Consider the following 27,919-nt stretch of genomic DNA (forward strand, 5'->3'; position numbering starts at 1 on the left):
CACACGCACACGGCAAGAGCGCACACGACGGAGGCGCGTTGCGTTTGGTTCAACCTCGTCCGTCACGTATACCGAGCAAACCTCGGCAAAAATAAGAAGCGCTTTTCTCTTGCTGAGATTCTGGATGGGCAGAAGGTACGGATAGGGTCACGAGGTAGCGCCAGTGGGTGGGGAGAGAAGGGTGAAGAGAGGGAAAAATGGGGAGCCAAATCAACCGCGTGGGTCAGCGATACCGCCACCGCATATGGCACCAACGACACGTCGCGGTGAGCAGGTAAGAAGAGCAAAAGAGGACGGCAGAAGCAGCGACTTACACAGCGACTCCTACCAGAGTTACGAGTAGTAAAGAGCAGGGCCGCACAAGCGGTTGATGCTGTCAAGAGGCTCCGTGCTGACTGCCCGCACCCCACCTTCAGCGAAAAGAAGGAGAAGAACACAGAATAGAGGCACTCCTTGAAGAGAAACTGGCCGTGCACATCCTTCCCAAGGCGTGGCACTACGTTAGTGCGGTTTATTCATCCCTTACCCGTACAACACGGTTTATTCGGACGAGCATGCAGAAGGTGAAGACAACACCACACTCTTACATCAGCGTAGCACGCTGGGGAGCGCCTTCACATTTTCTGGTGGCGCTGTGCATCAGTAGTGGCGGCGCTTGAGCGTCTTCTTTGCCGATATGACGGTTGCTGGCATGTCCGAGAGAGCTGCATCCGACATTTGCGCAGAAGCCGCGGAAGCCTTCATCAACTCTGCGAATGGCATTGTGGAAAAGAAATCCCTCTTTGCAGGCCCTGCCTCAGCGGTCGCAGCACTTCTTGCTGCCGCTACCGGGGTGGAGTGCGCATGCTGCACAGCTTCCTCTTCACTCGTCGCATTCACCGCTGTAGAGGCATCAGCCTCGGTGCGACGCTTCTTGGGTACACCAGCCTCCACTCTGTTGTGCGTTTCACACATGGCCTCTTCGAAGTCTGTCTCACGGCTGCGCTTGAGCGCGCGGCGCTTCGCCAAGTACGTCTCGCGCTCCTTCTCGAGCTTGCACAGGTGTGCGACATAGTTTTGTCGCTTGACACGGTGTTTCTTGGGCATTCTAAAACAGAGAACCGAGGACGAGAAACGGGAGGTACTAAACTTCGGGGGGTTGCAGGGCGACGGTGGCAAGAGAGACGCTCTAGCAGTGGAGACACGCTGGCGCTGCGGCACAACGACCTTTGCTTGGGGTACCTGAGGAGTCTGTGTCGCTTCGTTGGCATGTCGGAGAGATGAAGAGGGAAGGAAAAGGTGGAAGGTGGAAGCAGCTCGTAAGGGTGTCAGTAGGATACGAGGTAGGAGGTGAAGGAAAGCAAAACTATCGCGCGCAAAACAGCCCGCGGAAGAGTACTCTGCTGTGCCAGCACCCCGCTACGCTCGCTGTATTCTCGTACTCCCTCGAGATTGAAGCAGGACAAGAGAATCCAACATCTCGCATCACTTATACAACGTAAGGTGTATTGCACGCAGTGCAGAACCTGAGTGAGTAGTAAGGCGATGGCACTCATCGTCATTGCTGACTCCCTCTCTCAGCAAACCACAGAAGCCTCTGATTAGCCACCAGAGAGCAGGGAGCCATCAGCGTGTCACTCGGGTGCCCTCCTTCCTTCTCTGCTCTTACCACTGAGGTGAGGGCGAGGACAATACAACCCGCACAGAGAGCAATAGAAATAGAGATATACGCCAACATCGAAGCGAGAAGGCGGAAAGGGCAAACAAATTGCCTGTCTCAGCGACAAAACTGTACATGGTGTCCATAAGCACGAGAAGAGACACAATTGTGCTCTCCTGGCAAGCGCACGGCGGTACTTTGTAATTCACATCGAGCCACTCTTTCGTCTCTCGCACACGCTTCACTTTATCCTGCGCACTTCTATGTGCGCACACGCACACACACACACACACACACACACACACACGCAAACGCACAATCAGGTAGGCAAGCGCTACCCGCAGCACTGCCACCTTCAGTAAGAGAGCGGGGGTGTTGGTGGCTTGTCATTTGCCTTTGTGTGTATTGCCTCGGTACCGCTGAGTGAGAACGAGCGAGCGAGTGGGGAAAGAGAGACCCAAAACAAGAGGTGGAGGGCTTCCCCTCCGCCCTCTCACAGAGGGCAAAGGGCGACAAAAGAAGCGACAACAGGAAGAAAACGCCAGGACAGCGGCACACACTCAAACACACAGGCACACGGAGACGTCTACGCCCACCGCCCTCCACTACACGCAGACTCACACAACAACAACAAATCATAAAGGCACACATGCACATCAACGCTCCACGCCGTTGTCCACATTAGCCCTTTTCTCAGGACTACAACTACATGAAGAATTCGGCGCCATCCTCGTCTGAGTCTATGCTTGCGTGGGAGCCATTCAGCACAGCAGCAGCCCGCTCCGCCTTGCGCAGCGACTTCTTGTCCATCGGCTTCGAAACAAAGGAGCGCGGACGAACCTGCTTGCCAGTTTTGTGGATTAGTGGTGCCTGCGACCGCTCCAGAGCGCGTCGGATGCGCTCCTCCTGCTCCTGCTCCTGACACGCTAGGTGAACAATTCGCGCCTGGTGACGACGCTGCTTGTCGCTCTGCTTCATCACGGCTTTCATGAGGGCCAGATCGACGTGGTTTGCCGGGTCGTTCAGGTATCGGTGATACTCCTCCAATTTATTCTCGATAATTGTCAGCAGCTCTACCGGGCCCATAGAAGCGTCTTGGTGCTGCTGAGACGCTGCGTTTGTCGCGGCAGCCGCAGTCAGCGCGACAGTGGATTTCTTCACCGACTGACCCACCGCACTTGGAGCACGCTGCGAATCAGAAGATGGGCCGCCGGTGGCTGTTTTCTTTCGCACCACCAGCGTCGTTGACGGCCGAGAAGCCTGGGGACCCCGCTGCGACACAGAGGCGGCACGCGATTGGTCACGAATCGTGCTGCCAGCGATTTTGGAGCCCTCAGTAGTCTTGCGGGAGTTAGAGCTCTGTGCTGTGATCTTGAGCTGCTGATCACCAGTGCGAAGCAGGTGGAAAATGTGCCCAATGGACTCCTCCACTTTCTTCCTCAGCTCCTCCGGGGTCATGTTGGCGACTAGGGCGCCACCGGCAGTATTTCGTGCGCCGCCAGTAGATGACGCACCTGCTGTGGCCCGTTTGAATGCCGTCGCGGTCGACCCTGCTGTCGTGTTTGCCTGATGTTTTCCACGGGGCTCGAGCACCTCCATCCGCTCGTCCAGCTCCTGTAACTTCGTCTGGGCCTCCGCTACGCTTCTTGTCAGCGCCTCCAGCTGCGCCGTTCGTTGAGTGAACATGGTGTTCATCTCCTCTTGCTCCTGCATGAACCCCATCGTGGCACCCTCTAGCTCCTCCTCCAGTTCGTGACAATTTTGAATCAAGAACAAGTTGCCCTCCTCTACGTTAATGAAAACCTCCAGCAGATCATCGACAGAGACAAAGCACATCGGCAGTCGCTCTTCGTTGTAGCTGTGGTGTAGCTCGTCCTTCACAGCTGCCAGTGCCATAGAACTGACCTCGGCCCGGATGCTCGCTGTCGAGGCAGCGATGGCAGCACGGGCCTCTTCCTCCATGGAGCTGTACAGATGCTCGAGCTGCTCCTCGAGCGGCACCACCTCCGGTTCCTCCTCCTCATCGACGACCGGACGGTCCTTACCGTGCTGCACTCCCATCCGTTGTGTTGCTAGCGCCACAGATGTTGGGTTCCTTTTTCCATAGGATGCACCCTCTCGCTCCTTCGTCTGCTCTGCCTGCAGCACTGCCTCCAATCGTGCTGCCTCCTGCGCCCTCAGGGCAGCTGACCGCGCTTGATAAACTTCCTCGGCATCAAGCAGAATCTTCTCCGTTGCGTCCTCAATGCGCAGGCTGCTGAGCGTGTCGTAGAACCATTGGGGCCTTGCCAGACTCTCAAGAAAATTTTTGTATGCAATGCAGTTCTCAATCTCCAGCCGCATCTTGCGCATTTCTGCCTCGGCATTGCTGATGAGGGCTGAAAGCTTCTTGATCTCGACTGTCTTGGCGTGTTTGCTGCGCGTTTCGTCGTCTGCTCGCCGCACAGCCGCGTCTTGCTCGAGGTTGCTGAACTTCAAAAAATTGTTGAACTTATCACGTGTGTTCGACAGCTGTTCTTGTTGCTGGCGCAGTCGCTTCTCAGCGCGGTGAAGCTTCTCTTCCAGCCTGCGGATTTCAGCCTTCTTGGTGGTGAGGGACATACGCACGAGACCAACCTCACGCTTCTGCTGAACAAAATCGCTCGTCGTGAGCGTGTCGTGCACATCGACAGAGTACCCAGAACTATCACCGCACGCCGCAGAAGATGCGGCCGCCCTCGACAGCGTGCCACTCACTGCCACACCGTCGACAGGGCTCGCAACTGATGTGCCTAAGCGAAACGCACGACCGCAACGTGGAGCAAGTGCAACAAGGTCGTCAGCCATGGCCGCATCACCTCGGCGTACCTCCTGCAGTAGCTCCTTGGAGATGCATGCACTCTCCATTTGAATGCCGCCGCCGTGCGGCGCGAGGAAAGGGTTTGTCCGAGCAGATGAGTCCATCTTCGCCCGGCCCCGGCAGGCGCACAGCAAGACTAGAGAAAAAGAGAGAGAGGGATCCGCGCAGGATGAGAAGTAAGGAGTGAAAGAGAGCAACGATATCGCAATGTGTGGGGAGAGGGGGGATCAAGGTGTTATTCCACTGTAGTTCTGCTGCGTACTCGAGCATGCAGCGTTGGTCTACACCGTTCTACTAGATCCTCCTCTCACTCGAGTGACGTTGTTGCGCTGTGTCTGAGAGCGACCAGTTCGCTATGCAAGTGAGTGTGCGTGAGCTGTTAGGGACTGCAGCGCATGTTTCGAATGTGGCATGCCAGGGAGGGCGAGATGTGAGCAGGCAAAAGAAAAAGAGAGAGATGCGGTTACCGAATCATCAGAGAGGAATATCATAGGCAGCCACAATGATCCCCTCGAAGGGGCGTGGGGGAGACAAGTGAAGCCGGTGTCGGTTTGCGTAGTGAGTCATGTGAGATGATACGTGCCCGAAACCGTCCCAGTGACGCCAAGGCTGAGTCAAAGGCGATCGCATGGCGTCTCCCTCTTTCAGGTCAGTATCGCTCTTTTGCCTCCATCCGCTGAGCAGCCAGCGTAGTGCGGCCAGTGACTCTGCCAGTGCCGCTGGAGAGTTCACGAGATGCAGCCAATACGCGAATGATCTCTTTTTCTCGGCATGGTGCGTTACGTCAGTGACTCGCCCGCGCATGCCAGACAAGGGGGAGGAAGAGAGCCGCAAGAAAAATAGCACAACGCCCACCACACTAGTAATGCTTCCCTGCTGCTCATGCTCGCACTTCTCCCCTTTCCAACGGGCCTATCTACCTAACTCACCTCATCACTTTTTCGATCGGCACGATTACACCACATCTGCTGTTGTGGTGCTCACCCAGAGCTCGAGAGGAAGAAGAACGGGCGTGACAGGAGAGGAAGGGGGCAACAGAAGGGAAGAGAGAAGAAACCCACAACGTACCGCATTGGAGAGGAAGGTAGAATCAAAAATGAAACAACGGCCAACTACCAAGAGGCAGGCATAAACACAACGAGAGTATCACAACATCTGAGCGCGCCAGAGGAGCGCAGTGGGTGAGTACGTACGCACGCGACTCTTTTCTGTGCATTTGTGTGTCGGTGTAGAGAAACGAGAGGTGCGCCTGTGAAAAATAGAGCCTCAGGTGCACGGTGAGCACAGAGGGAAAGAGAATCAAGCACAAGCTCGCTCACCACCGTCGTAATCCGCATACACACAGAGAGAGAGAGACACACACACAGACACACACAGCAGAGCCTACCAATCAAGAGCGTGAGGAGAAGAGAGGAAGGATGAAAACAATTTTTTTTTTAGCGCAGACGAGGTAGAAAGTCACCCGTCGCCTTTTTTTCGTTTTTTTTTTGCAAGTGCGCTGAGGAAATCCGAGCGGTTTTCCTGGGATGGGGAATGGGGAGGGGTCTCACTGAAGCGCGCGTCGGGCTCTCTGAACTACGTAGCCTTCTGACAGCGGAGGAGGCGGGATCTTTTCACGAGGTGCGCCATCGTCTAGAGCGCCAGGGCGTGGCACGTCCGCCGGTTCACGATGCGGGATGCCGTTCGGGGCCATCTGAGAGTGCGTAGAGTGATGTGATTGCTGCTGACCGGCATGTTGGTGTTGATCCTGGTGCTGCTGCTTGCGCACTTCGTAGTCGGCAGAGTCAAAGAACTTCTGCTGCGGCGGCGCCTGCACCTGCCGTAGACGCGGGTCCCGCTTCTTGGGCATGTTTACCCCCGGAGGCGCCTGATCAGCCATTCTCTTTTTGTTGTTGATCGCTGATGGAAACAGGGAAAGGGAGAAAGTGAGAGAAGGCGGGGGTACGGTAATGGTGATTAGTGGGAGACCGGTGTGAAACTGGCAAGACCTGGGTGTGGTGGGAAAAACTCGAAACACGTGCACTCGCGTGCAGCGAAAGGCACACGAACGTCGCTGAATAGCGGGCACCAACGCAGATCCACAGAGAAGCGAAGAGGCAAACAAAGAAAACAAACAAAAAAAAGAAGATGGCGACGGTATCGTCGGCAGTCGCGAGCTACTTCTGTACGATGCGTACCTCCGAATGTGTGTTGCGTCTGTGTGCGTGAACTTGACACCTCACTGTCAAGGCGTACGCTGTGCACCTGCAGAGGTAACAAAAGGGACGAGGAGGAAGGAGAGGGCACACAAGAGGAGGAGTACCTGTGAGACGAAGAAGAGACGAGGAGAGAGCATGGAGCGGCAAGAGAGAGTGAGACGACTGTGAAACCCCCGATCCGACCTGTCCTTCCGGCAAGGCGCCAAAGCAAAAGTCCAAACAGATTGCAAAGCCATAGACAGAGACAGAGAGAGAGAAGCAGAGGCACATCCGCGCATATGCAGACGCAGACGTGACGCTTCGTTTGTTTGGCAGCCCCCCCCCCCCCCCCCACACACACACACACCTGCCTTAGATTGCACGGCATCCTCGGGGGTGAAACACAAGGAAAGAAAGGTATTCTGCAGCAAACGTAGCAGCACATGGCCTGCACTTCGCTCCTCTTGCCATCTGCCTCTGCCGCTTTCGCGCTGTTCAGCTGCTTTGTTTTTTCTCTCCCGCTTTGCTGTGGCTCCTCTTGCCAGCGTCGCTTGTCGTGTCGACCGTTCTGATACCCGCGGCGCTATGAAGCTCAGCGCAACAACAACAAAAAAAAAAAGGAATATCGGGCAGACGCCCTGCTCTTGCGAGGAGAACGTGCGAAAGACAGGGAGACACATCAATCGCAATCACACCAGCCATCAATGCGTTGGTGCCAAGGCGAAAGGAAGGGAAAAGAAGGCCAGCATGAGAGGCATGTTATCCACGATATCCACATCGAAGGGGAGCGTAATGGCGCCCTCACCTGCATGAGCAGCGCACGACGCGAGAGAGAGAACCGTCACTACGTATCGCAGACTCTACAAAGAAGGTGGTGAGTAACATGTGCACAGCACTGCAACATCGTCAGCGACGTGGAGAGAGGCAGCGCTGACAACTTGATACCCCTCGCCTCATGTCTGTCGCGGCACAAGCAAAGAGGTGCGTACTGACAAATATGCAAAAACAACAAGAGGACCCTGCAAACTCAGTCAAAGCTCGCCATCAGTGTAATTATCGGAGACTTCCTTATCACCTCCACCGACAGGGTTGTTAGTCGCCTCTTCTGTAGACGAGTCCACTGACTTGCCTGCAGCAGCGGGAGTCGAGCGATCCAAAGCCGCTGCCACCTCAGTGTTTGTTGATGCCTCCGACGCAAGCTCACTCGTCGCAGCACCAGCGACATCTGCTGCAGTCTCCATCCTCTGGGCAATCTCTACCTTCCTTTTTGCTTCGCGGCGTTGATACTGCTCCCACCTCTCCTGGTCCCGTCGAGCAGCAGCTCGCAGCACCTCCACATCGGCGCACACGTTGGTGATGGGAGGAGCTAAACTCACCTCGTTCTCCTTGGTCTCCACGTCTAACGTTGAAAAGGACTTGTTCAGTGGAAATGCCATACCGCACAGCCGGTACTCCACCTCTGCTTGAGTGCGCGCAGTCTTGACAAGCTCCTCTATTTCCTCCTCGGCCTCTTCCACCAGCAGCGCGCACATAGTAGGCGTCGCAGACAGGCTCTGCATTCCGTGTAACGCATCAGCATCCCTCACGCTGTACAGCCGCGCAACGGGGTATAGGTGCCCATCCAGCTTGTTGTCCCATGCTGCCGGATCAGCGTCGGCCGGGTACACCTCATCCTCACGCAGCGCGTGCCGCACCCCGAGACGGGCATCGCCGAAGATCTGCTGGTGATACAGGCGTACCTTCGACTTTGGGTGCAACCGCAACAAGCGATCGTCGTTCTTATAGGTGGCGCACACATTCTCCATCACCTCGCTCACAAGTAGCTCGCTGCTGCGGTATTGACGCCGACGCAGCTGATTTTGTTTGCTGAGCCGGTGCGAGACGAGATAAGTGGAGGGGTTCTCCGCCAGCGTCTTGTTAAGGCGGTTAAACAACGTGCGTGCAACGGTGATACAGGCGGAGCAGTCCAGGTGCTCATAGCCGGCCCCGTGCAACGGACGAATTGACTTGCCTTGCGCCGGTGTCGCTGCGAGTGTCAGTGAGGAAGCAAGAAACAAGTTCACGAGAAGTGCGATGACAGCAAGAAGGAAGTGCCGCTGGTTCCGCTGCAGCGGGGCCAGCAGTGGAGTCGATGGTGCTCGCATGGAAGCTGCTCAGCGGCCTCCGACCTTCGCTTTCTCGTTGTGAGCACGCGTGTGTACGTGAATGCGTGCCAGCGCGTTTGTGTATGAGAGGGCTTCAGGAGAGGCGAGAAGAGAGAAAGATGAAGCGGTGCTGCGCGATATTGTGTGTTGTAGTGGCTTCCACACCTCTGCTCCACTTGAGTGCGCAGGCAAAGAGTGAAGGAAGGAAAGAGAGGGAGAGGGAGAGGGGGAGGGCTGAGCACCTATACGTGTGCATCTCAGTTTTGTGAATTTGTGTTAGTGTGTGTGTGTGTGTGTAGAGGGGAGGGCGTTTGTTTGTTATTGGAGAGCGGCAGCATGATAGATGTGGATGAGGTGGTGAAGAGAGTGGATAAGTCAAGGAAGTTTGCGGTCATTAAGGAATGCGACGATGGTAACGAATTAGGTAGGCTGAGGATTAACCAAGGATAACAGGCCTTGAAGGAAGGAGGTGTGAGCCAAAGGTGCAGAGCCCACACCTTTGACGGAAGTTTCCCCACGGCGCGAGACGGATGCACCCCGAGCAAATGAGGGTGTTACCTGAGCTGAAGGATCGCCCTGCGTAGGAGAGAGCAGTTGGCACTTGACAGGCATTTCATCAGCCGATCGTAAGCGATCGGCAAGTTTGAGCAAGTGCCGTGGCTCCATTGCCGAAGCGACATGCTTGCGGCCTCTCCATACAGAAGGCTGATAACATGTACGTACCCCTGTTGCTGTTGTTATTCTAAGATCACATGGGGGGTGTAGGTAGAGTGGGCATAGCGACTGCCCATCGCGAATAGCTGCGTGCGCTGGAGAAAAAAACACTTGCACGCAACGATGCAAGTGAATACAGCCCACTTCACCCTCACCCACAAATAAAGCGCGTAGGTGCTCAGAGAGAGAGAGAGACAGACAGAGGGAGGGAGTCCAGGAAGAAGAACACCCGGTTTACATCGTAGAGAAAACGACAGAGAGGACACCCTCCGTTTCAAGAGTCGGTAAAGGAGAGGGCTTGGTGAGCAGAGAGTAGGAGAGCATATATGGAGAGCACCACATGCGCAGAGAGAGAGAGAGACAGCCACATAAGCAAAGCTGCAGTTCCCCCACATGCCGCTCTTCTGTTGGCTCCTTCATGGTGCTGCAGAGGACTTGGGCATATATGCTGCACCGCGCAACGTATCCTCACCAGACTCTTTCGGATGCCCTTGACCATCGTGAATGAACATCCACAGGTTTTCGGCTGCTGGTGGACCGCCTCGCCTCTTGGTCGCGAGTACCGTGAGACGTCCACAACCCACCTCGTACTGAGCGCCAAAATCGTTGTAGAAGACCTCCTTCAGACTCGCCAGTGGAGCGGCCGTCATGTTGTGGCGAATGCGTATGACATCATTCGCCTTGACAGGGCGGTCACGCATGTCCTCCTGGTAGGCAGGGTTCGCGTCCTCAACGCACCACATGGCCGCCGCGCTGCCTCCATCGGGAGAAAAGTACGTGTGCTGCAGCCTCTGGGTCACCCTCGATGCGCACCCCGGCGTGATGAACTCCGACATCAGGAACAGCGGGTCCTCGCAGAGCTCGCGCACGGTCATTAGATAGAACGGCTGGCCATAATGCACTATCTCTGCCTCGTCTTCCGGAATAGGGAAGCTATCCGTCTGTGGCATCGCAGCGGGCACGAGCACTACGGTGCACCGCGATGTCGCCTCCTCCGCCAGGGCGGTCGAGCATTCTACCTGCCACCCCGTTGTCGTAGCCTTGCGATCATCGAGGTCCACGCTAAGAAAGCCGCACGTGTGCGCGTTTTGGAGCATCAAAGGGGCATAGAAGCGCAAGTACCCGTCAGGCGCAATGGGCGCAATAACGTGCGGGGTGTTGTGATGCCGAATTTTGGCCATCGTGTGTGCCACCTCGGCTGATGCCTCGACCATCCCACCACAGCGACCCTGCATGAGTCGCCGGCGGTCTCGCTCATATGCCTCCTCCTCAAACCAGTTTCCGAGTAGAGCTCTGTGAGGCATGGCTCGTGGGCGTCTGTGTGGGTGGAGGGGGAGGGAGGGGGGGTATGTCTGTGCTTATTCTTCAGTCTTTGTGCGACACTTCGCTGCTTGGCTTTGTGCTGTGCGTGTTCTCGCTCGCTTTGCTCCACCACGTTGAAAGCGACTGCAGCGTGCAGAGGTGACAAAGTTTGGCGGAGTAAAGAGGACAACAGGGAAAAGGGCCAGGGGGGCGGAGAGAGAGAGAGAGATGGAATGGCCTTGGAGGAGGGTTTGCAATTATTTGTTTTTCTTCGGAGTAAAGGTACATCATGAATAATCGGGCAGGCCTGCCTGGGTATTAAGAGAGGGAGAAAGCAAGAGCCTCACCGTCACCGCGCCCCCCCCATGTCTGTCATGACCAACCGCTGGCACGGCACGGCAACAGCGAGACGCCTTTTTCTTTGTCAAGGCAAGCAGAGCCAGCACGAAGCGCTAGGCAAACCCTGGCTTCTCCAGTGGAGCGCAGGCCACGCAGTGTGCCTACACCGCAAGACCACGCAGATACATCGATGAACTGTGTGCTTTCTCTGTCTCTTTTTTCGCGTGTTAGGAGACGGCATACAATATTGGCAGAGCGACATGTACACACACACACACACAAGGCATGTAAGCGCGGAAGCGCAAGACACAAACGCACAGAGAAAGAGAGAAAGAGAAGCTCTCACCCTGAGCAACGTCTGGGGCACCGTCTCGCGGGAACACATCCCAACACCAACAATGCTACCGATGAAGAAAAAAAAACACGACAAGCACATTGGGAGAACGAGAGTGCGCGTGACGCGTAAAGGGTGCGGTGATGAGCCCTCTTACTCTTGCACGCTTCACTTCCTCGTAGGGTTTTTTCCTTTTCATCGCCCCATAAGTTGGAGGATGAGAAGAAGAACGCCGTGCTGCAGAGCGCTCCTGCATTGGTCACAAGGAACACGTAAAAGAAAAACACGCGTCCTCTACCTTCCGCACTTGACGACTTCACCTGTCTCTCCCTCCCTCCCACTCACTTTCTGCCTCTTGTTCTTTTTCCTTCGTTTGGCGTTCTTTGCTGTCACCTCTTCGCTTGCCTAAACCTGCTTGCCTTTGCTTAGCCTCCTCCTCCCCTCCCTCTCTCACCTCCGCTGCAGCCCATTGGAGAGGAATGAGAGGGCCCATCCTGAAAGAAAAAAAAAGAAGAAAATAAGTAACGTACCCATGCTCAGCTCTAGCGCGCACCGCGGCTGTTTGGCATTGCGCACATGGCCACATTTACACCATGCGCTTCGTCGCAAATATCTGGCGCAGATAAATGACGCTTCCGACACCCATACCAACAATGAAAATGCTCTCCAGGATGCAGAAGACCACCACCCGCGTGTTCGCAACTTCGGTGGTGGCGCGATGGGTACGCTCACGGGTGCGCAGGACCTGCTGAAGCTCCTCGATCTCCCGCAACCCCTGCTGCAGGCGCATGATGGAGCGATGAAGCGAGTCTGACTTTGCCCCCTTTGGCCTCATCACGTCCTCGGCGTTTCCATTTCCTACCATCACGGAGAACGAGACCACCTTTTCGGTCACCGTACTCATACGATTGCTAAAGCAGAAGGCGTATGAGCCGGGCATGCGGGACTTGAAGAGGACACGGTTCTCCGTGCTGCGATCGGCATCCCAGACAATGCTCATGTCTGGCGCCACAATCTTGCAGTTGATGTCCATGGCGCCGCCCGTTGTCACTATGTAGTGCAGGAACATATTCACCCCAACGCCAGGAGCGTCCTCGTAGAAGCAGACCTCCCGGCCAGCGGCGACCTGCACAGCGAGTGAACCGTCATCGGCACGCGCTGACTGTACCGCAGCAGAGCTCGCCAGCAATACCAAAAAAATGACAACCGCGCCCACCGCGGTGAGGGGCCTTTGTAGAAGCTTCAGTGACATGGACACTAGTGCACCGCAATGCGCAAGCGATACCAACAAAGAATCCACTCAGGCGAAACGCGTTGTTTCTGGCGTACAATTACCGCTCTTGAGAAAGCCCACCCCGGCGTGTTAGTATGGGTGCATGCACGTGTGCTGCAGCTTGAAGGGAGGGGAGTTGTGCTGAGAAAAGCGCAAGCACGAGAAGGTTCTTGTATCCTCTCGTGTGTGATTGGAGGATGGTCAAAGCAGACACTGAAATATGCGCTCCATTGAAGGCGTCAATGCAGACCCAGTCGTCTCGAGAAGACGGGGGCATGTGTTTCGTGGACAATAAGATGACAAGAAGAGAAGAGAAAGGAAACTCTTTTTTCGACATTCAACGTGCCTACGCTCTCCCATGCAGCACGCAGGCTCAAACGCCACGCCACGCAGGCCTGTCAACAGGGCCATTGCATCGCGCGACGCAGCCGTAGACAGACGGTAATGTCCACTCAGCCATATCCGCACAGACCCGGTCTCGAACTCCGCACATCGCCCGCCTCGCAGGTCGCCGCGCGGTGCACCCCTCCCGGCCTGACACGCACGCTCCCCACACCAGCAGGCAGTGAGACTCAGGCGAGGTCCGCTCGAGTCACGCTGGCACCCTGCCCATCACATGGGTGGCACAAGCGTTCTCCCTGCCGCAGGCCGCTCCGATGCAGCGCAGCCCACGACCCGGCTGCCGACACCAGCAGCGATGCACCGCTCTGGCCCCCCCCACGTCACAGGCGCTTGACCCTGTCAGCACCAGAGGTGGCTCGGCATTGGCAGGGATACGGGGTGGGGGCTACTTGGCCCCTCCCCACGCACACAGAGTGAGGGGGCAGTGCACCCTGATGGCGACACTTGCTGCGTGATCTCTCTCATGAGAAACAGGTGCGGGTGCATATAAAGCAGGTAACAAGAAGAGGGAACGGTCAGAAAAGAGAGCGCGAAGAAATGGACTGGTGGTGTACCATGCGAATGCAGAACAATAGAAAGAGAGAGAGACACGCACGAAGTTTGCGTGCAGCGGGTGTGCAATGCAACCTCCCCACCCAGGCAACCAGCAACAGTGCCTCCGTGCATACGCCAATGCACGGAGGCACCTATCGCCTGTTTGGAATGGTATTCAAAACTCGTGACAGGAAGAGGAGGGCGACGCTCTCAGTGCTTTCTTCACATCATGGAAGGGTGGTGATCATGGTTTACAGGCACGTGCGTATACGGGAGGGGGGAAAGGGGGGGGGTGAAGCAGTATCATCATCGCTCCCTGAGTATGGTCTTCTGTGGAGGCGAAAAAGCGGTGGAGGAGGAGGAGGAGGCAGGGGTGACACGACTGTTGTTTCTCTTGTTTGCTTCGCCGTTGCAATGATAGCGGATACCTCCAGCGCCATCTGCGCGAGCAAACGAGAAGACAGAGTATTTTCTCAAATAAAAAAAAGGACAGAACGATGAGACGGGCAGTAAGAAGGAAAGCGAAGCGAGAGAGCGCTTGCAGAGAGAGTCAGCCACGTGCACATGCGTAAAAAGGGGGAGAAAAAAAAAGATGAAAAAGAGAGCTGAAACGAGACAAGAGCAAACAAAGCAGTAAAAGACCACGTCAGCACAGCGCACGTAATCGAACATGGGGCGCAGCGGCAACGAAAACAAGCCAACAGAGACGGGCACACACACGCACACACACGCACATTTACAAGCGTAAAAGATATCCTCACAATCACTTGAAGCGCGCTTCTCTCAGCCTCTCAATTTCATTCCGCCTTTTGTCGTTGAGTCCTCGGCAGCACATATGCACGACATACACACAAGTCGCGATCACAGAAGAAGGCGGTAATACAGAAAAAAAAGAAGGACTACACCATAAAGGAGAAAATAGACCGAAGGAACAAAGAGAAGCGACGCCCAAGAGCCCTGCAGACGGGCCGTCCAACACAGCACCCGGCCGCAGTCACTCACTCACACAAACAAACAGGCAGACGCACCCACGAAGGAGGAGCACAACTGTGCAACCGCACCTGCGTCTTGAATTACCGCCACACCTTTTCCGTCAGAGAAGCTGAAAAAACGACGACAAGAGCAAACGAAAAGAAGCAAGATATGAAGCAGCAGCGCCTCCCCACGCACAAGCACACGAGCCAAATAAATAAATGGCAACAAGAACACCGATCAAATGAGTGCAGAGAAGCTCACACAAGGCAAGAGAGCCAACATGCTTCAATAGTGAACATACAGCAGATAAAAAAAGAAAAGAGAGACGAGTGAAAGTGAGGTGTATGGGCGGGTGGAAAGTTAGGCGGCGGCAAAACTACCCTGAAAACGAAAAAAAGAAAAAAAGCAAAAAGGGTCAGAGCAACTGCGACGAGAAAAAAAAGGATGTGCCTGACACCGACTCACCACCACCATCACAGCGCACCGCATCACGCCCTCGTGCAAACGCAGTCGAGCCGGAGCTATCGTCTTTCAAAAAAAAAAAGCACAAGAGGTAAAGCCCTCACAATATAAAAAAAGGGAGAAGAAGTGTTTGCAAAAACAAGGTGAAGCAGAAGTCAGCGTGACACGCATCCGGAGGACTATCTCCTGCGCTCGCGCAGAACGTTGGTAACACGCAGAGAAAAAGATACGCTTTTCCCAGTCTTGCCAAGCATCCGGGTCTATGTCACCACTCCTCTTTCATTGCTACGTTTCCTCCTCCTTATCTGTCGTGCATTCTCTTTCTCTAGCAGGCACAGCTGCTGCTGTTGTTGTTGTTGTTGGCATTCACGTTCGCCGTATGCGTATTGCTTGTAGGCATCCCTGGACGCCCAGAGACGACGGATGCATCGATCACTCCAAGCTGCACATTGTCGTAGATGAGCGCTGCCGTCTGCAGGAAAGCATCATCGACGTTCTTTGATGTCTTGGCGCTCGTCTCCATAAACATCAGCCCATTGCTGCGCGCAAACGCCTCTCCTTCTTCGCGGCTCACCTGACGTTTGCTATCGAGGTCGCACTTGTTGCCAATCAGCATAATCACGAGTGCCGTATTTGCGTTCGCCTTGGCATCCTCCAGCCAACTCTGCAGGTGCGTGAAAGTGTCGCGTCGAGTGACGTCGTAGACGAGCAGTGCCCCGCTAGCACCACGGTAGTAGCTGCGGGTGATGCTACGGAAGCTTTCCTGGCCTGCCGTATCCCAAATCTGCAGCTTGACGCTCCTGCCTTGAATAGAGATGAGCCGCGCACCAAACTCTACGCCGATCGTCAAGTCGTGTAGCGGCTCGAAGCGTTTGTCAGTGAACTGGAGCAGCAGACAGCTCTTACCAACTCCGCTGTCGCCAATAATGATGTACTTGAATACGTAGTTGCTCTGCGCCATTTTTCTGCTCTCTATCAAAGTACCGATGTATAGGAGAGGAGAGAAGATACGTGATGCAACTCGCCAACACGCGCGCACCAATACACGCGGGATGAGCTATTATGGCTGAGGGGGAATGAGGGAGAACAACAGTCAAGTAGTACTCTGTTCTGCACACACATGTGCTGGGAAAGGCAAGAGAATAGAGGGGGGAGAAGCAAAGTCGAGCCCCCAAAAAAAGAGGGTCGTAATGGCACACACAAACACACACTCTAACGTGTTCTCTTTCCCTGTACTCCGAAAGGACTAGGGTCACCGCGGTGGAATTGCGGGAGCGCGTATACAACAGAGTAGATGATGCGTGTGTCGCAACAGCAAAGGAAAAGAAAGAGGCAGACGACAGCAGCGGATGGCGAAGAGAGACAAGTGAAACCGCGAAAAGGGGGAATCTTCTCAATGAGGACTTCACTTCGATTGATGCAGCCGCACGAGTAGAGGTAGTAGAGCTGAGGCTTGTATGGATGGACTACTCTTCTGATTCACTAATGGAGAAATCATCAGACCAGAAGAAAAAAAAATGAAATTACAAACAAGAAGACATGGGTGTTTGTCCACGTGGCAGGCGCGTGTGTGTAAGTGGGCACAAGTAGGGAGGTATGATTCAGTGAAGATCAAAAGAAACAAGTTGTGGAAAGAGCCCCGCGAGGGAGTAGGGCAACCTGCAGCACATTGCGATCCATAGATTGCCCCAGGTGTTGAGCGAGTAGAGAAGCGCAGAAAAACAGAGAGAGAGAGACACACATACACAATACAGTCGTATGCGGTCCGTGGCTCCCAGCGTAGTACCTCAGAGAGACCACAGCACTGCAGCAATGCTACATCAGGGCCACTCTCCACTATGCGGAAATGTTCAGCTGTTTTTTTTTCTTTTTTTTTTTTCATTGTCAGTCTTCAAGCACAGGCACACATCCAATGCAAAACCTGCAAGCACTGCAGCGAGAGACCGTTTTGAAGAAGAAAAACAAGTGACGAGATGCAGGCACCAGAAGAACTACTGCACATGATGATTATGGTAGCGCATTGCAGAATACAACGGAAGAAGAACATGCATGAAACGAGGCGCTCACACAGAATCACGTACACACCTCAGCAGCAGCCCATCGGCGTATAGATATAGATATACGTGTGAGTGCGTGTGTGTACGTGTGTGTGCCTATTTCATCGTATGGTCACCTGAGAGAGTTTCGCTCTCTCTCTCTCTCTCTCTCTCTCTCTCTCTCTCTCGCTGCGTTTCATGAGGGAGTTAGTGGTTTACATGCACGGTGCCGCCCATACCGTGAAGACGAGGGTTCCGCAGGGGAACACATGAAGGAAAAAAAAAAAAGAAAAAAAGAAAACCAACGTGATGGAGAAAAAAAGGACATGGGGCAAAGGAGCACCCAGAGAGAGAGAGAGAGGCAGCAGCGAGGCGACCAGTACAAAGGAGAGCAAACAAGAGCGTCAGAGAGAGGGGGGAAGGGGGGAATAGGCGGCGAGGCCCCTCACATACACGCTCGTCCACCCGCCGTCCACGCACCCCGCCCCCTCTACTCTTTTTGCACTGTCCCCTCATCAACACGCCTTCTCACACCCCTCCTTAACAACGTATGCTCTCCAGTCCGGCCCCTTCGGGTCATTTTTGGAGGGAATCCTGGGGTGGTATGAGACGCGTGGTGCACGTCATCAAGTACCTGCTGAGTCGCCCGATGCTCTGCCGTATGGCAGCGTGCTTCTCCTCATCCGGTGTTACAACAATGCGAACTGACCGCACCAGCAATGGGTCGCCCACAGCATCGTCGCCACCGATGTTGTTGTGATTCCCCGTACTGTCCGCTTGCTCATGAGGGAAGGCATGACTTGTAGAGGGTACGCTACGCAACAAGCTCTGCAGCAGCTGAAGTGCACGCACATCGGCGAGATCAGTCACCGGCTCCACGAAAGCAGCTGCCGAGCTGGCCCCCGACACCGCCATGAAGTCCGTGGCAGGGTTAGAACTGCTCCTTACATCTGCAGTAGAACTTCCGTGGCCGGCATCAGCGTGGGACCACAATCGCGCAAGTGAAACTCGACTCGTCGCACCATCTTCCGTGGCGGCGATGTCTGTCGTCGCGGAGATGAATGAGTAGCCGCGAACAGAGTCAAAGGAGGTGAAGCTGGTGGGGCGCAATGTTGGCGCCCGCGATGTCTTGGCGACCAAATTGTGAGCTCTGTCCTTCAGGTCTGCGGAGAAAGAGGCACTGGCACACGCGAGAGACTGCCCCTGCTCAACTGCACGGCCTTGCAGCTGTTGCTGCGTCGGTTGTAATCGACATTGCTCCTGTGATGACATCTGCTCTGCACGCTGACGTAGATACTGCTTGCGCACGTACGGGTTGCACCACGAGCGAGCGACTCGCTGCTCCATGAGTTCCAGAGGCGTGGTCGTCCGCGGCTGATGAGAACGCGAGTAGATGGAGAACAGCGGTGGCGATGGCGTGCGCTGCGCCGAGGAGGACAGCGGTAGTGACACGGCACCACTGCTGCTTCTGATACTCGGAGTGCCTCTATGGAGGACGTTCCGCAATGTTGACCGACGTGGCGGCGTGGCAACGTTGGTCGCCTCCGCGGAGGAGGCTTCCTCTTCCGCAGCAGCAGTGAAGGACAACTTGACGGATACAGGCACCCGCGCAGTGCACGAAGCTGAAAGAAGGAGGTTGTCATCGGGCACCATCGGCTCGGCCGAATCCATGTCCGCCCCCCTATGCATCAGCATCGGCCTCAACGCTGTGTTAGGGGTGTCAATGCACGTCAGCGATGCTCCACTGTTGATTCCATCTACAGAGCTCCATACCTGAAAAGCGGCATCACCGTGGAGGGCGTCTCTGTGGCAAAGAAGGTGCGCCTCCCAGAGGTAGCAACGCCGCCTAATCTCGTGAAGACGATGCCGCACCGACACCTTCGCCTCCTCCATTGTCTTCACCTTCTGCTCCTGCGCAGTCAGAGATTCCTTCAAGAGGAGCGTCTGCTCGCGCAAGCTGTTCACCTCGTACTGGCCTCCCTCAAGTAAAGCCACCTCGCCCAGTTGGAAGTGACGAAGGTGCCGTTGCGCAGTGTCAAGGCAGCGCTCAGCCTGCGCAATCCACTTCCGCAGAGAGTCCAAGTGAGGTACCAAATTCACGGGATCTGTGCGTGAGCGTAACGTCGTCGCGACACACACCTCGTCGGCAAGATGTGCGATGCAGGCGATGCTGTCGCTGAGGTACTCCAGGGTGACGGCAAATGCGTTCGTGCTGAACACATGCAAGGGCGCAGGGGGACGATAAGTCGCATCCTGCTCAAGCCACGCCACCCCTGAGAGTGCTGTTGCTGTTGCGCACCTCGTGACACTTCTGCCACTCGCCGAATACCCGGCCACAAAAGGAGTATGGTGGGTGTCCAGCATCTCCTTCAAGACTCTCCGCAACTCCCGGAGCACCTCCATCTTGTTTTTCACCTCCGATGAAAGAGGAGCCTGTCCGTCAGCGTTGTCAACTGTCGTCAAGCCGTCGGAGTCGTCAGCTGCATGCGCCTCACGGAGCCCATCTGCCCCTGCGGTAGTGGTCTCATAGGGCTCTTGGGCCAACTGCCGCTCCTCGTCGTTGGCGGCCTCCTCACTGAGTTCCAGGATCGATTGCTGCATCCCGCGCATCTTGGCCAGGGTGTCGCTTTTCTCCTGCGCCTGTTGTTGTAGGCACTGCTTAATGTCGAATGCATTCACTAACACAAGTCCAACATCGGCTTCTGCAGATGATGTGGGGTTGTTCTTGTCGGGCGATGCCGCGGTAGCACCGACGGGCAACGCTGAATCGGTGGGAAGAGGAAGGCCAGGCTTAGATAGGGGCTCGGCAGCAACGCTGTCTGCTGTCTTCAAAGCCTCCTTCCCAGTCGCTCTTGCCTCGCCAGAGCCCACTGAGCCTCTGTGATTCCTCTGTGCCTGCGGGAACATTTGCGGTTGATGACCCAAGAGCTTCTGCCGGCCACGGTACGCCTGCGACAACAGCCGCTGCTCCTCCTCCATCTGAACAACATCCTGCACCTGACGGCGCATAAGTGCAGAGAGGGTAGCCGCCTTTTGCACAGTCTTTCGTCTTTTCGTATATCCAGCAAGCAGCGCAGCACCCGTGCACGCCGGAGGTGCCGGGGAGGAGGAGTAAAACGACGCTATGGATAACTGGCCAGGTGCTGCAGTAGAACTGGCAAAGCTGATCGTGGCACCGCCGATTGCAATGGCGCCAGGCGAGGTCGTCTTCTGACTTGTAGAGCTCGCTTGTATCTTCGCTGGCTGCAGTGGCCATCTCTGTACATGTGCAGATACTCCAAAGCCAGGAGGCACAGAAGACCCAGGTGGCGCTTGAAGGCAGCCATCACCGTACCCGGGTCGCATGGGCCGCTGACTGTGTGTGTGTTCAGCGGCGAATGCAGTCTTCGGCATGTCTTCTCTTCCCGTGTACTGACACAGAAAAAGAGGAAATGGGAGAATCCTCCAAGTAGTGCTTCACGCCAGCAACTCCAGCAGGTCTGCGCACATATGAGTGCGTGTGTGTCTGAGAGCAAAAAAAGAGCGAGGAGCACAGCCGCGTGGAGACGATCTGACTGAATGCTGGAATAGCTGCCGAGCAGAGAACAGAAAAGGCAAAAAAAAAGAGCGCAGCGGAGACGCCTATGGCAACGATGCGCACCACGCCCAGACATGCCCTCGAGGAGGAAGAAGTGAAGGAGCACCATTTGAGAGCAGTAGTGGGAACAAGAAGACGGCAAGCAGCGTGAGATTGCCAGCATGGCCCAGATAATGGGGATGCCGCGCTTCCGTACCACTGGCGGTGGATTCATGACTTCAGCTCGCATACCATATCGTTTTCCTGTTGGCATCAACAGCGAGTATTCCGCTGAAAAGCTGTGCCTTAAAGACAGCGCACGAAACGTGGTCGTCGGGAGTACTCACAACACAACCACGAGATAAAAGGCAAACATCTCCCTGACCACACTTTTGCTCGCCCATCGCAGATGGCCGAGTCGACCAAACCATACGTACACGCAGAGCACATTTCCTCTGCTGGTGTTGTTGCTCCTGCACAACAACGTGCCTACGCTCTCCCATGCAGCACGCAGGCTCAAACGCCACGCCACGCAGGCCTGTCAACAGGGCCATTGCATCACGCGACGCAGCCGTAGACAGACGGTAATGTCCACTCAGCCATATCCGCACAGACCCGGTCTCGAACTCCGCACATCGCCCGCCTCGCAGGTCGCCGCGCGGTGCACCCCTCCCGGCCTGACACGCACGCTCCCCACACCAGCAGGCAGTGAGACTCAGGCGAGGTCCGCTCGAGTCACGCTGGCACCCTGCCCATCACATGGGTGGCACAAGCGTTCTCCCTGCCGCAGGCCGCTCCGATGCAGCGCAGCCCACGACCCGGCTGCCGACACCAGCAGCGATGCACCGCTCTGGCCCCCCCCACGTCACAGGCGCTTGACCCTGTCAGCACCAGAGGTGGCTCGGCATTGGCAGGGATACGGGGTGGGGGCTACTTGGCCCCTCCCCACGCACACAGAGTGGGGGGGCAGTGCAACGTGATGACGCCACGCACTGTGGGATCTCCTCTGTAATTTAAAAAGTGCACCTATAGTAGGAATAGGAAAGTAGAAATGTGCACCAACTGCGGCTTTCAAAGAAGTAGGGAGAAAAAAAGGTTGGATATGCCTGTGCCGCTGCAACGCCCGCTGCTACCGCACACGCGCAGGCACACCTGCACCAACAACGGTGGCACTCACTCAGACGACAACACTACCTCAGCCCTGATCGGTTGATATTTACAGCTTATTTACCGGTGGAGGCGTTTTCGATCTCCTGTTGCTTGTAGTACGGGTTGAAGTACTTCGGCATCGTCGACACCGACGTCGGCACGGAGTCACCGCCAGCTCCACCTTCGCCGCCGCGTTGGTGCTGGCGCAGACGCTCCGCCTCACGCAGCCGCTCTTCCCTCAAGCCATCCACGACGGTGCGCAGATGGGCGGTGGAATGTCGATTCCATGCAGTGAGGAAGACGATGGCCACTGCGCCCCAAAAGTAAATTTTACCCGCAGTGAGACGCATCGCTCGCGATTGCGCAATTCCTAAACGCTTAGCCAAGCTCAGACGCAAGTCACAGAATTGCCCAAGGTGCAGACAAGCAGCTGGAGCTCAGTGGCTCCTTAATTGGTAGCACCCGTAGCGACGGATGGTAGAGGTGTACTATGCGATGAGGGATGTTGTGCATGCCGTATGCTCATCAGAACCGTTGCAGAGCAGTAGTGGAGGTGAGACGGTGACATAAAGAGAAAGCGACGAGGAAGCGAGAACGAGAGAGGTGCGATACGAGCACAAGGAGGAATCCATGAGAGGCATACAAAGTTGTTCGTGTGGAACGTGCAGAATCCATCATACTGGAGCTTGACGAGGTACCCGGTGGAGGCGCAGCGCTGGTCTGCATGCATCAGTGACGGCCGTACTGATACGCTTCCAGGATGAGAGAAACGCACGCTTTGTAAGCAAGACAGAGACGGTAAAAATAAGAATAATAACTTCCGTGGGTAACGCAGGAAAGCGGAGTGAGGACCGTATGTCGTCTGTTGATCTAAGCGCCTGTTGAACAACTTACCGCAGTCAGAGCGAGGACGAGCATCCCTCTATTGGGCACTGTTTTTTCCTTTCTTGCTTGTTCTGGGGGGGATGCGTTGCGTATGCCTTTCTCCATTCAGTTGGCTTACAAGTCCCCCAACCGCAATGAGGACAGGCACAACAAGCCCTTCCTCCATATCTGCAGGTAACGGCACTTCGGGTAACTTCATCGTGTCTCCACTGCGCTCGTAGACATATCAATCACTTTGTCCGCGACTTCCGCCACACGGTGGTCGTGCGTGGAAATCAGAACCGTCTTATGATGAGTGTCACGCAGTTCCCTGATGCTCTCCAGCAGCAACTCCACAGCGTTCCGGTCTAGTCCAGTGGTAGGCTCATCTAGGAGAACAAGCGAGTAGCCGTCCGTCTGCGCGAACACTCGCGCCAAAGCGATACGCTGCAGCTGGCCACCGCTAAACTGTGGGTGATCGACGCTCTCGATGAAGGTGCTGAACGGGTTTTTTAGAAAACTTGCGCACCCGCTCTTCGCCGCCGCGTCCGTGACACGTCGATGCAATTCCGCGAAAGCCGCTGCAGCGGTTGGCGACTGAGGAACGTGGCCCAGTGGAAGCATGGGTTTCGACGCACCTGCGTCAGCCATACTAGTGCCCAAGTCCGATAAATTGGTAAGCAAAATGTTCTCCGCCACCGTGCCCATGAAAATCGCGTGCTGCTGCTCTAACAGCACGACTCTACGCTGCGTGTGTACTGTGCCTGTGCGTGGCCGCAGCAGACCACACAGCAGCCGTAGACAGGTGCTCTTACCACACCCGCTAGGACCGTAAAGCACAGTGATGCCCCCAACAACAGCCGTGATGCTCACCTGCGACACGCCGTTACTGTGCTGACTGCCCATGGCGCTGCCCAGGTGCTTCTCCAAAGCGGCTACAGCGTTGCCCGCACCAGTGGCGCCGTTCACCTCGCTGAAGAAAGCTGGCACCTCTGGGTATGAGAAGCTCACGTGATCCAGATCTACAGCTGCCGAGGCGGACTCCTGCACGTCGACCACGGCCTCGGGGGTGGCCGCGGCGCCGCCCTCTCCCGTGGTGACAGCGAGCGGCTCCGAGTACCAGCGCAGTATCGAATGCAACGTCCTGAGACGCCCGAGCGTGGCGCGCAGCTGACTCACAGAAGATGAAAGCGACGCAAGTGTGTTTACGAACGATTGAAAGCACGCAAAGTACAAGATTGTGTGTCGCATGTCAAGCTGACCCTTCTGCTGGTAGTAGTTCGACAGCCCGAGCGCCACCACAAGGATGAGACGGGTGAGGCCGGAGCTGACGGCGGTGTAGCCGTGGATGCTACGGTTAAGGCTGTTTGTGAGCCGCCGTACCTGCGCCAATCGGTCTGCCATGCGACTCAGTACAAAATCGCTGCAACCAAAGACGAGAACGGTCTGACTGCGCTGCAGAACGTTCGCGATGTACGACTGCACGCTCGCCTCCTCAGCTGTCACGCAGCAGCCCTGGCGATGCAGCGACATCCCTTGAAAAAAAAAGAGACACTGAACGAGCACCACACCGACTAGAATGGTCAGGGTCAGCTGATAGGAGAGAAAGAGCATTACGGCAAAGAAGCCGACTGTGTACATTACTTGCGAGAGCACGTTTGTGAGCAGCTCGCCCGTCGTATCGCTCAAGGCGCGTCCACTGGCGGTGATGAGCTGCGCCAGCTTCACCGCGCTCACGACTGTGACGCGCTCGGGGTGTAGGGTAAGAAGAATACGATGTACGCTGTCCTTCATCAAAGCGTTTTGCGCTCCCGACCCCGCGTAGTACGCGGCCAGGTGAGCGAGCAGAGAAGTCGCATGATAGCATGCGATCGCCATTGCCATGAGGAGGCAACGGCACAGAATTCCTTCAACGTAGGGAGATGGCCACGCCGCGGCCTCTGCGCCAGTTCCGACAACAACAGCACCGCACACAACGCGCAAAACAGCAAAGAAGATTGGAAGTAGCGGCTTGCAGATGCGCTCGCTGAGCGCACCGAGGCCTAGAAAGGAGAACTGATCCGCACCCTCTGCAGACATCCCAAGCCCGTACACCCCCGGGGCTGCCGCCGGCGATGTGGCGCGAGAGTCCTCGACAGTGTGCGAGACACCGTTCAGAGTCTTTGTGATCGTCTCCATGCCGTACGACACAATCTCTTCGGCGAGGGCCGGAATCGAAATGCTCAACAGAGTTGCGCAAGCCATGAAGAAGCCGGAGACGAGTATGATGCGCTGCTCACATACCATGTAGCGGTAAGCAAACTGCACGAGCTGCCACGTACCAACAGCCTCCTCAGCGGGAGCCGTCGTCGGGGATGATACCATCGGCACCGACGGTGAATTCGAATCTGCCAACTTCGCAGTGGACATGACAGAGAGTTCTTCCTAGATGAAGCAGATGTAGGGAAGAGTGCATTGTTGGATGTCCGTTTGCACACAGAGCGAGCAACAGAGCCAACGAAAGAGAAAAGGAAAAAACGAACACAACGGGAGAGGGAGAGCAAACGCGGAGAGAATGACTGAAATGCATGTAACAGTCCCATTAGCGGCGTCTTGCTGGCCACGTTAGTATCGGAGCCGTGACACAAACGCAAGGCAAGAAGTGGTCCGCTAAATTGAGGTGAATGAAAATGCCGTTGTTTCGTTTTGGTGCCACTGATGTGGGGGAAATTCAACGCTGCTGGTCAGCAGAGAAAAGGCGTGGGAATAAAATAAACAAAACAAAAAGGCCACAGCACCGCGGGTGTGCGCGTGGGTGTTGTGGGTGGCTGCTTCTCTCGTATGTTCTCAGTCCCCCGTGCAGCTTTTACGTTTTGTTGTCCAGTCAGCTCGTGTAAAGCACCCACACACACACACACACACACGACCCAATCAGAATATCGGTACGCCAATAATGGCATCACAACAACAAGTGAGTCAGTTGAAAACTTCTATGTCGGTGTGAACGCATCATGTGTCGGTGTGTGTGTGTAGGGGGGAATCTTACACAAGAGACACCAGCAGCTCAGCGGTATTCCTTTGCTGATTTGAGTTGCCGAAACTGACTGAGCAAAGATGCCAAGCCAGCTCGCCTCACAGCACAGCTACTCACACAAGTTCTTCGCCCTCTTCCCAGCCCCCGCCTCCTCAGAGTACAGTTTCAATTCTTCCGAATCTGGCACTCCCGTAATGCGGTGGAGCTGATCAGTTCGCCGGTGGGCGATCGCACCTGTGGAATTGAAATTCCTACCATCGGGGCCAAGCCGCCATTTGCAGCGCGCATCTCATTGATGACGCCGATCGAATTCGCCGTCTCCGGCGACACCACCAGCGCCTCGACCTCGGGGATACTCTTTGTGCCCCCGCTTACCTCTGAGATTGGCGCCAGCTCCAGCTCCAGGTCCGGCCGCATGTGGTGCAAGAACTGCGTCACGTGCTCCATGCGCACCTCCATCGACTGCAGTGACTCTGCAAACCTCTTCTTTGTCAAGAGCGACGCATCCGTCACGCCGACACGCAACTTCTGCATCGTGTACAGTGCGGCAGTCGAAAGGAGCACCTTGTGACCGGAGTGGAAGTGGTCAAAGGTGCCGCCGACAGCGACGTACGTGTAGTGGGGTTGGAACCCCTCCGCGTCTCGCATGAAGCTCTTGTCCAGCAACTTCCACTCTTGCAGTACTGCCGCCACATCGGCGTACAGCTCAATAGAATCACCAGCGCTGCGTTGCAGCCCGCTGAACTGTCGCTGCTGCTGATGCTGTTGTGAGAGTGCAGGGGATGAGGAGGTCCCGGACACGTGCATTTCTTCCTTTTTTGCTGTGCCTATTACAGGAATTATGCTAATGGAGAGCTGTGGGCATACCTCGAGAACGGCACTGTACAGGTACACGCTATGCTCCAGAAAGGTGCTGCGGTGCCGATTGTGGATAGCAAGATACACATCGACGCTGCGGCCGTGGCCGCAGTGCAGCTCCGTGTGTGGGCAGCAGTATCGTGCCAGCTCCGACGCCGCCGAGGCGCTGTCCGTCGCCTTAGCGGCTTTGGTCGCGATCGGCGTCAGCACCGAGCGAATCAGGTACGCAACGAGCGACTTCGCATTAACGTCCTTTTCACAAGAAGTAGAAAGAAGCACCGAAGGCGTCATAATTCACAGACTGCAGCAGCCGAGTGCGCGCAATGCGGTTGTATTTCCGCGTGGCACTGTACCAACACCAGTACTGTTCGCCTCTTTAAAGAGGCCGCTTAAAATCTCGAGGGTGAAGTGGGGGAAAGAGTGAGTGCGAGCCCGACGTGACTTTACCAGAATACTAACTTTCACTTGCTGATAGAGTGAGGTAGTCAACATAGAGAAGCTGAAAAAAAAAGGTAAGCACTGCTGCGCCTAAGGTCCAAATAATGGTGTGTGTGTGTTGAGGGGGGGGGCTACACCCGGGAGCTGACGTGCACAAATATGTGGGAGGCGTTTGCAAGAGAAGAAGGCACATACGTTTATGTTGGGCTCATTCAGTGGTGATGGTGGTGGCCTTTATCTTTTTTTTTTCGCTTTCCCCCCTTGGCTGTGAGTGCAAAGAATGCACACACTAACGAGCTTTGGAGGGGGGGGTTATGCTTGTGTAGGCACCAGCAAAATGTTCCTGAGTAAGGTGAGGGGGGTTCGACAAGCGGAGCGCAAGTGGCAGGAGTGAACGATCAACAGAAAGAAAAATGGAGAGGGGTGGGAAAACAAGACTACGCATTAGAAGCACAGAGGAAGATGGGGTGGTGATTTAAAGAGAGCACCGCAGCCACAGTGAAAGCGGTGAAACAGCTGCGCCCGTGGACGAAGCACGTACAATGACTGAGAGATGCTTGGGAAGGTAATCCTCGTGGTCTGCAGAAACGATTTTTAACCCGTTATGTTACCAAGCTCGGACTCCGCTTCAACGTCCATGTGCGGTTTTCTTTTTCCTATGCGATTCGGCACATCACACTCAGGCCGCATCGCGTGGTGCAAAGCAGCGGTAGACGCGTAGGCAGGCAACCTCCTCCGCGCGCTTCGTCTGCGACGCCCCGGTGCTTGGAACACGGCACTCCCTGCTCACGGTTATCAAGTGAATTCACAGTTCATTCTACGCCGTGAGCACCACCAGCCTGGCAGCAATGAGCCCATCCGTCGCTTTCGC

At 55.6% G+C, this 27,919-nt stretch overlaps 11 protein-coding genes across 11 annotated transcripts, besides 2 other annotated features; all 11 read right to left on the minus strand.

Moving 5' to 3' along the window:
- Positions 1 to 639: 639 nt before the first annotated feature.
- LPMP_322090 (hypothetical protein) lies at positions 640 to 1,086 on the minus strand (the record flags this gene model as incomplete). Its single annotated transcript, XM_010703591.1, has 1 exon — positions 640 to 1,086. One exon carries the CDS (start codon positions 1,084 to 1,086, stop codon positions 640 to 642), a length of 447 nt encoding a protein of 148 aa, XP_010701893.1.
- A 1,258-nt stretch (positions 1,087 to 2,344) lies between these two features.
- LPMP_322100 (hypothetical protein) lies at positions 2,345 to 4,582 on the minus strand (the record flags this gene model as incomplete). The annotated part of the gene is made up of 1 exon (XM_010703592.1): positions 2,345 to 4,582. The coding sequence occupies one exon, from the start codon at positions 4,580 to 4,582 to the stop codon at positions 2,345 to 2,347; it is 2,238 nt and encodes a 745-aa protein (XP_010701894.1).
- A 1,442-nt stretch (positions 4,583 to 6,024) lies between these two features.
- LPMP_322110 (hypothetical protein) lies at positions 6,025 to 6,357 on the minus strand (the record flags this gene model as incomplete). The annotated part of the gene is made up of 1 exon (XM_010703593.1): positions 6,025 to 6,357. The coding sequence occupies one exon, from the start codon at positions 6,355 to 6,357 to the stop codon at positions 6,025 to 6,027; it is 333 nt and encodes a 110-aa protein (XP_010701895.1).
- Positions 6,358 to 7,686: 1,329 nt separating this feature from the next.
- Positions 7,687 to 8,799, minus strand: LPMP_322120 (hypothetical protein; the record flags this gene model as incomplete). The annotated part of the gene is made up of 1 exon (XM_010703594.1): positions 7,687 to 8,799. The coding sequence occupies one exon, from the start codon at positions 8,797 to 8,799 to the stop codon at positions 7,687 to 7,689; it is 1,113 nt and encodes a 370-aa protein (XP_010701896.1).
- Positions 8,800 to 9,929: 1,130 nt separating this feature from the next.
- Positions 9,930 to 10,817, minus strand: LPMP_322130 (hypothetical protein; the record flags this gene model as incomplete). Its single annotated transcript, XM_010703595.1, has 1 exon — positions 9,930 to 10,817. One exon carries the CDS (start codon positions 10,815 to 10,817, stop codon positions 9,930 to 9,932), a length of 888 nt encoding a protein of 295 aa, XP_010701897.1.
- Positions 10,818 to 12,074: 1,257 nt separating this feature from the next.
- On the minus strand, positions 12,075 to 12,557 carry LPMP_322140 (cop-coated vesicle membrane protein p24 precursor, putative; the record flags this gene model as incomplete). Its single annotated transcript, XM_010703596.1, has 1 exon — positions 12,075 to 12,557. One exon carries the CDS (start codon positions 12,555 to 12,557, stop codon positions 12,075 to 12,077), a length of 483 nt encoding a protein of 160 aa, XP_010701898.1.
- A 553-nt stretch (positions 12,558 to 13,110) lies between these two features.
- Positions 13,111 to 13,608: a repeat region.
- Positions 13,609 to 15,459: 1,851 nt separating this feature from the next.
- Positions 15,460 to 16,095, minus strand: LPMP_322150 (ras-related protein rab-2a, putative; the record flags this gene model as incomplete). Its single annotated transcript, XM_010703597.1, has 1 exon — positions 15,460 to 16,095. The coding sequence occupies one exon, from the start codon at positions 16,093 to 16,095 to the stop codon at positions 15,460 to 15,462; it is 636 nt and encodes a 211-aa protein (XP_010701899.1).
- A 1,651-nt stretch (positions 16,096 to 17,746) lies between these two features.
- On the minus strand, positions 17,747 to 20,563 carry LPMP_322160 (hypothetical protein; the record flags this gene model as incomplete). The annotated part of the gene is made up of 1 exon (XM_010703598.1): positions 17,747 to 20,563. One exon carries the CDS (start codon positions 20,561 to 20,563, stop codon positions 17,747 to 17,749), a length of 2,817 nt encoding a protein of 938 aa, XP_010701900.1.
- A 655-nt stretch (positions 20,564 to 21,218) lies between these two features.
- Positions 21,219 to 21,690: a repeat region.
- A 259-nt stretch (positions 21,691 to 21,949) lies between these two features.
- Positions 21,950 to 22,225, minus strand: LPMP_322170 (hypothetical protein; the record flags this gene model as incomplete). The annotated part of the gene is made up of 1 exon (XM_010703599.1): positions 21,950 to 22,225. The coding sequence occupies one exon, from the start codon at positions 22,223 to 22,225 to the stop codon at positions 21,950 to 21,952; it is 276 nt and encodes a 91-aa protein (XP_010701901.1).
- A 730-nt stretch (positions 22,226 to 22,955) lies between these two features.
- LPMP_322180 (ABC transporter-like protein) lies at positions 22,956 to 25,148 on the minus strand (the record flags this gene model as incomplete). Its single annotated transcript, XM_010703600.1, has 1 exon — positions 22,956 to 25,148. The coding sequence occupies one exon, from the start codon at positions 25,146 to 25,148 to the stop codon at positions 22,956 to 22,958; it is 2,193 nt and encodes a 730-aa protein (XP_010701902.1).
- Positions 25,149 to 25,917: 769 nt separating this feature from the next.
- On the minus strand, positions 25,918 to 26,901 carry LPMP_322190 (hypothetical protein; the record flags this gene model as incomplete). Its single annotated transcript, XM_010703601.1, has 1 exon — positions 25,918 to 26,901. One exon carries the CDS (start codon positions 26,899 to 26,901, stop codon positions 25,918 to 25,920), a length of 984 nt encoding a protein of 327 aa, XP_010701903.1.
- Positions 26,902 to 27,919: the final 1,018 nt, after the last annotated feature.

Source organism: Leishmania panamensis (genome assembly GCF_000755165.1).
Source record: "Leishmania panamensis strain MHOM/PA/94/PSC-1 chromosome 32 sequence".
Taxonomy (NCBI): domain Eukaryota; phylum Euglenozoa; class Kinetoplastea; order Trypanosomatida; family Trypanosomatidae; genus Leishmania; species Leishmania panamensis.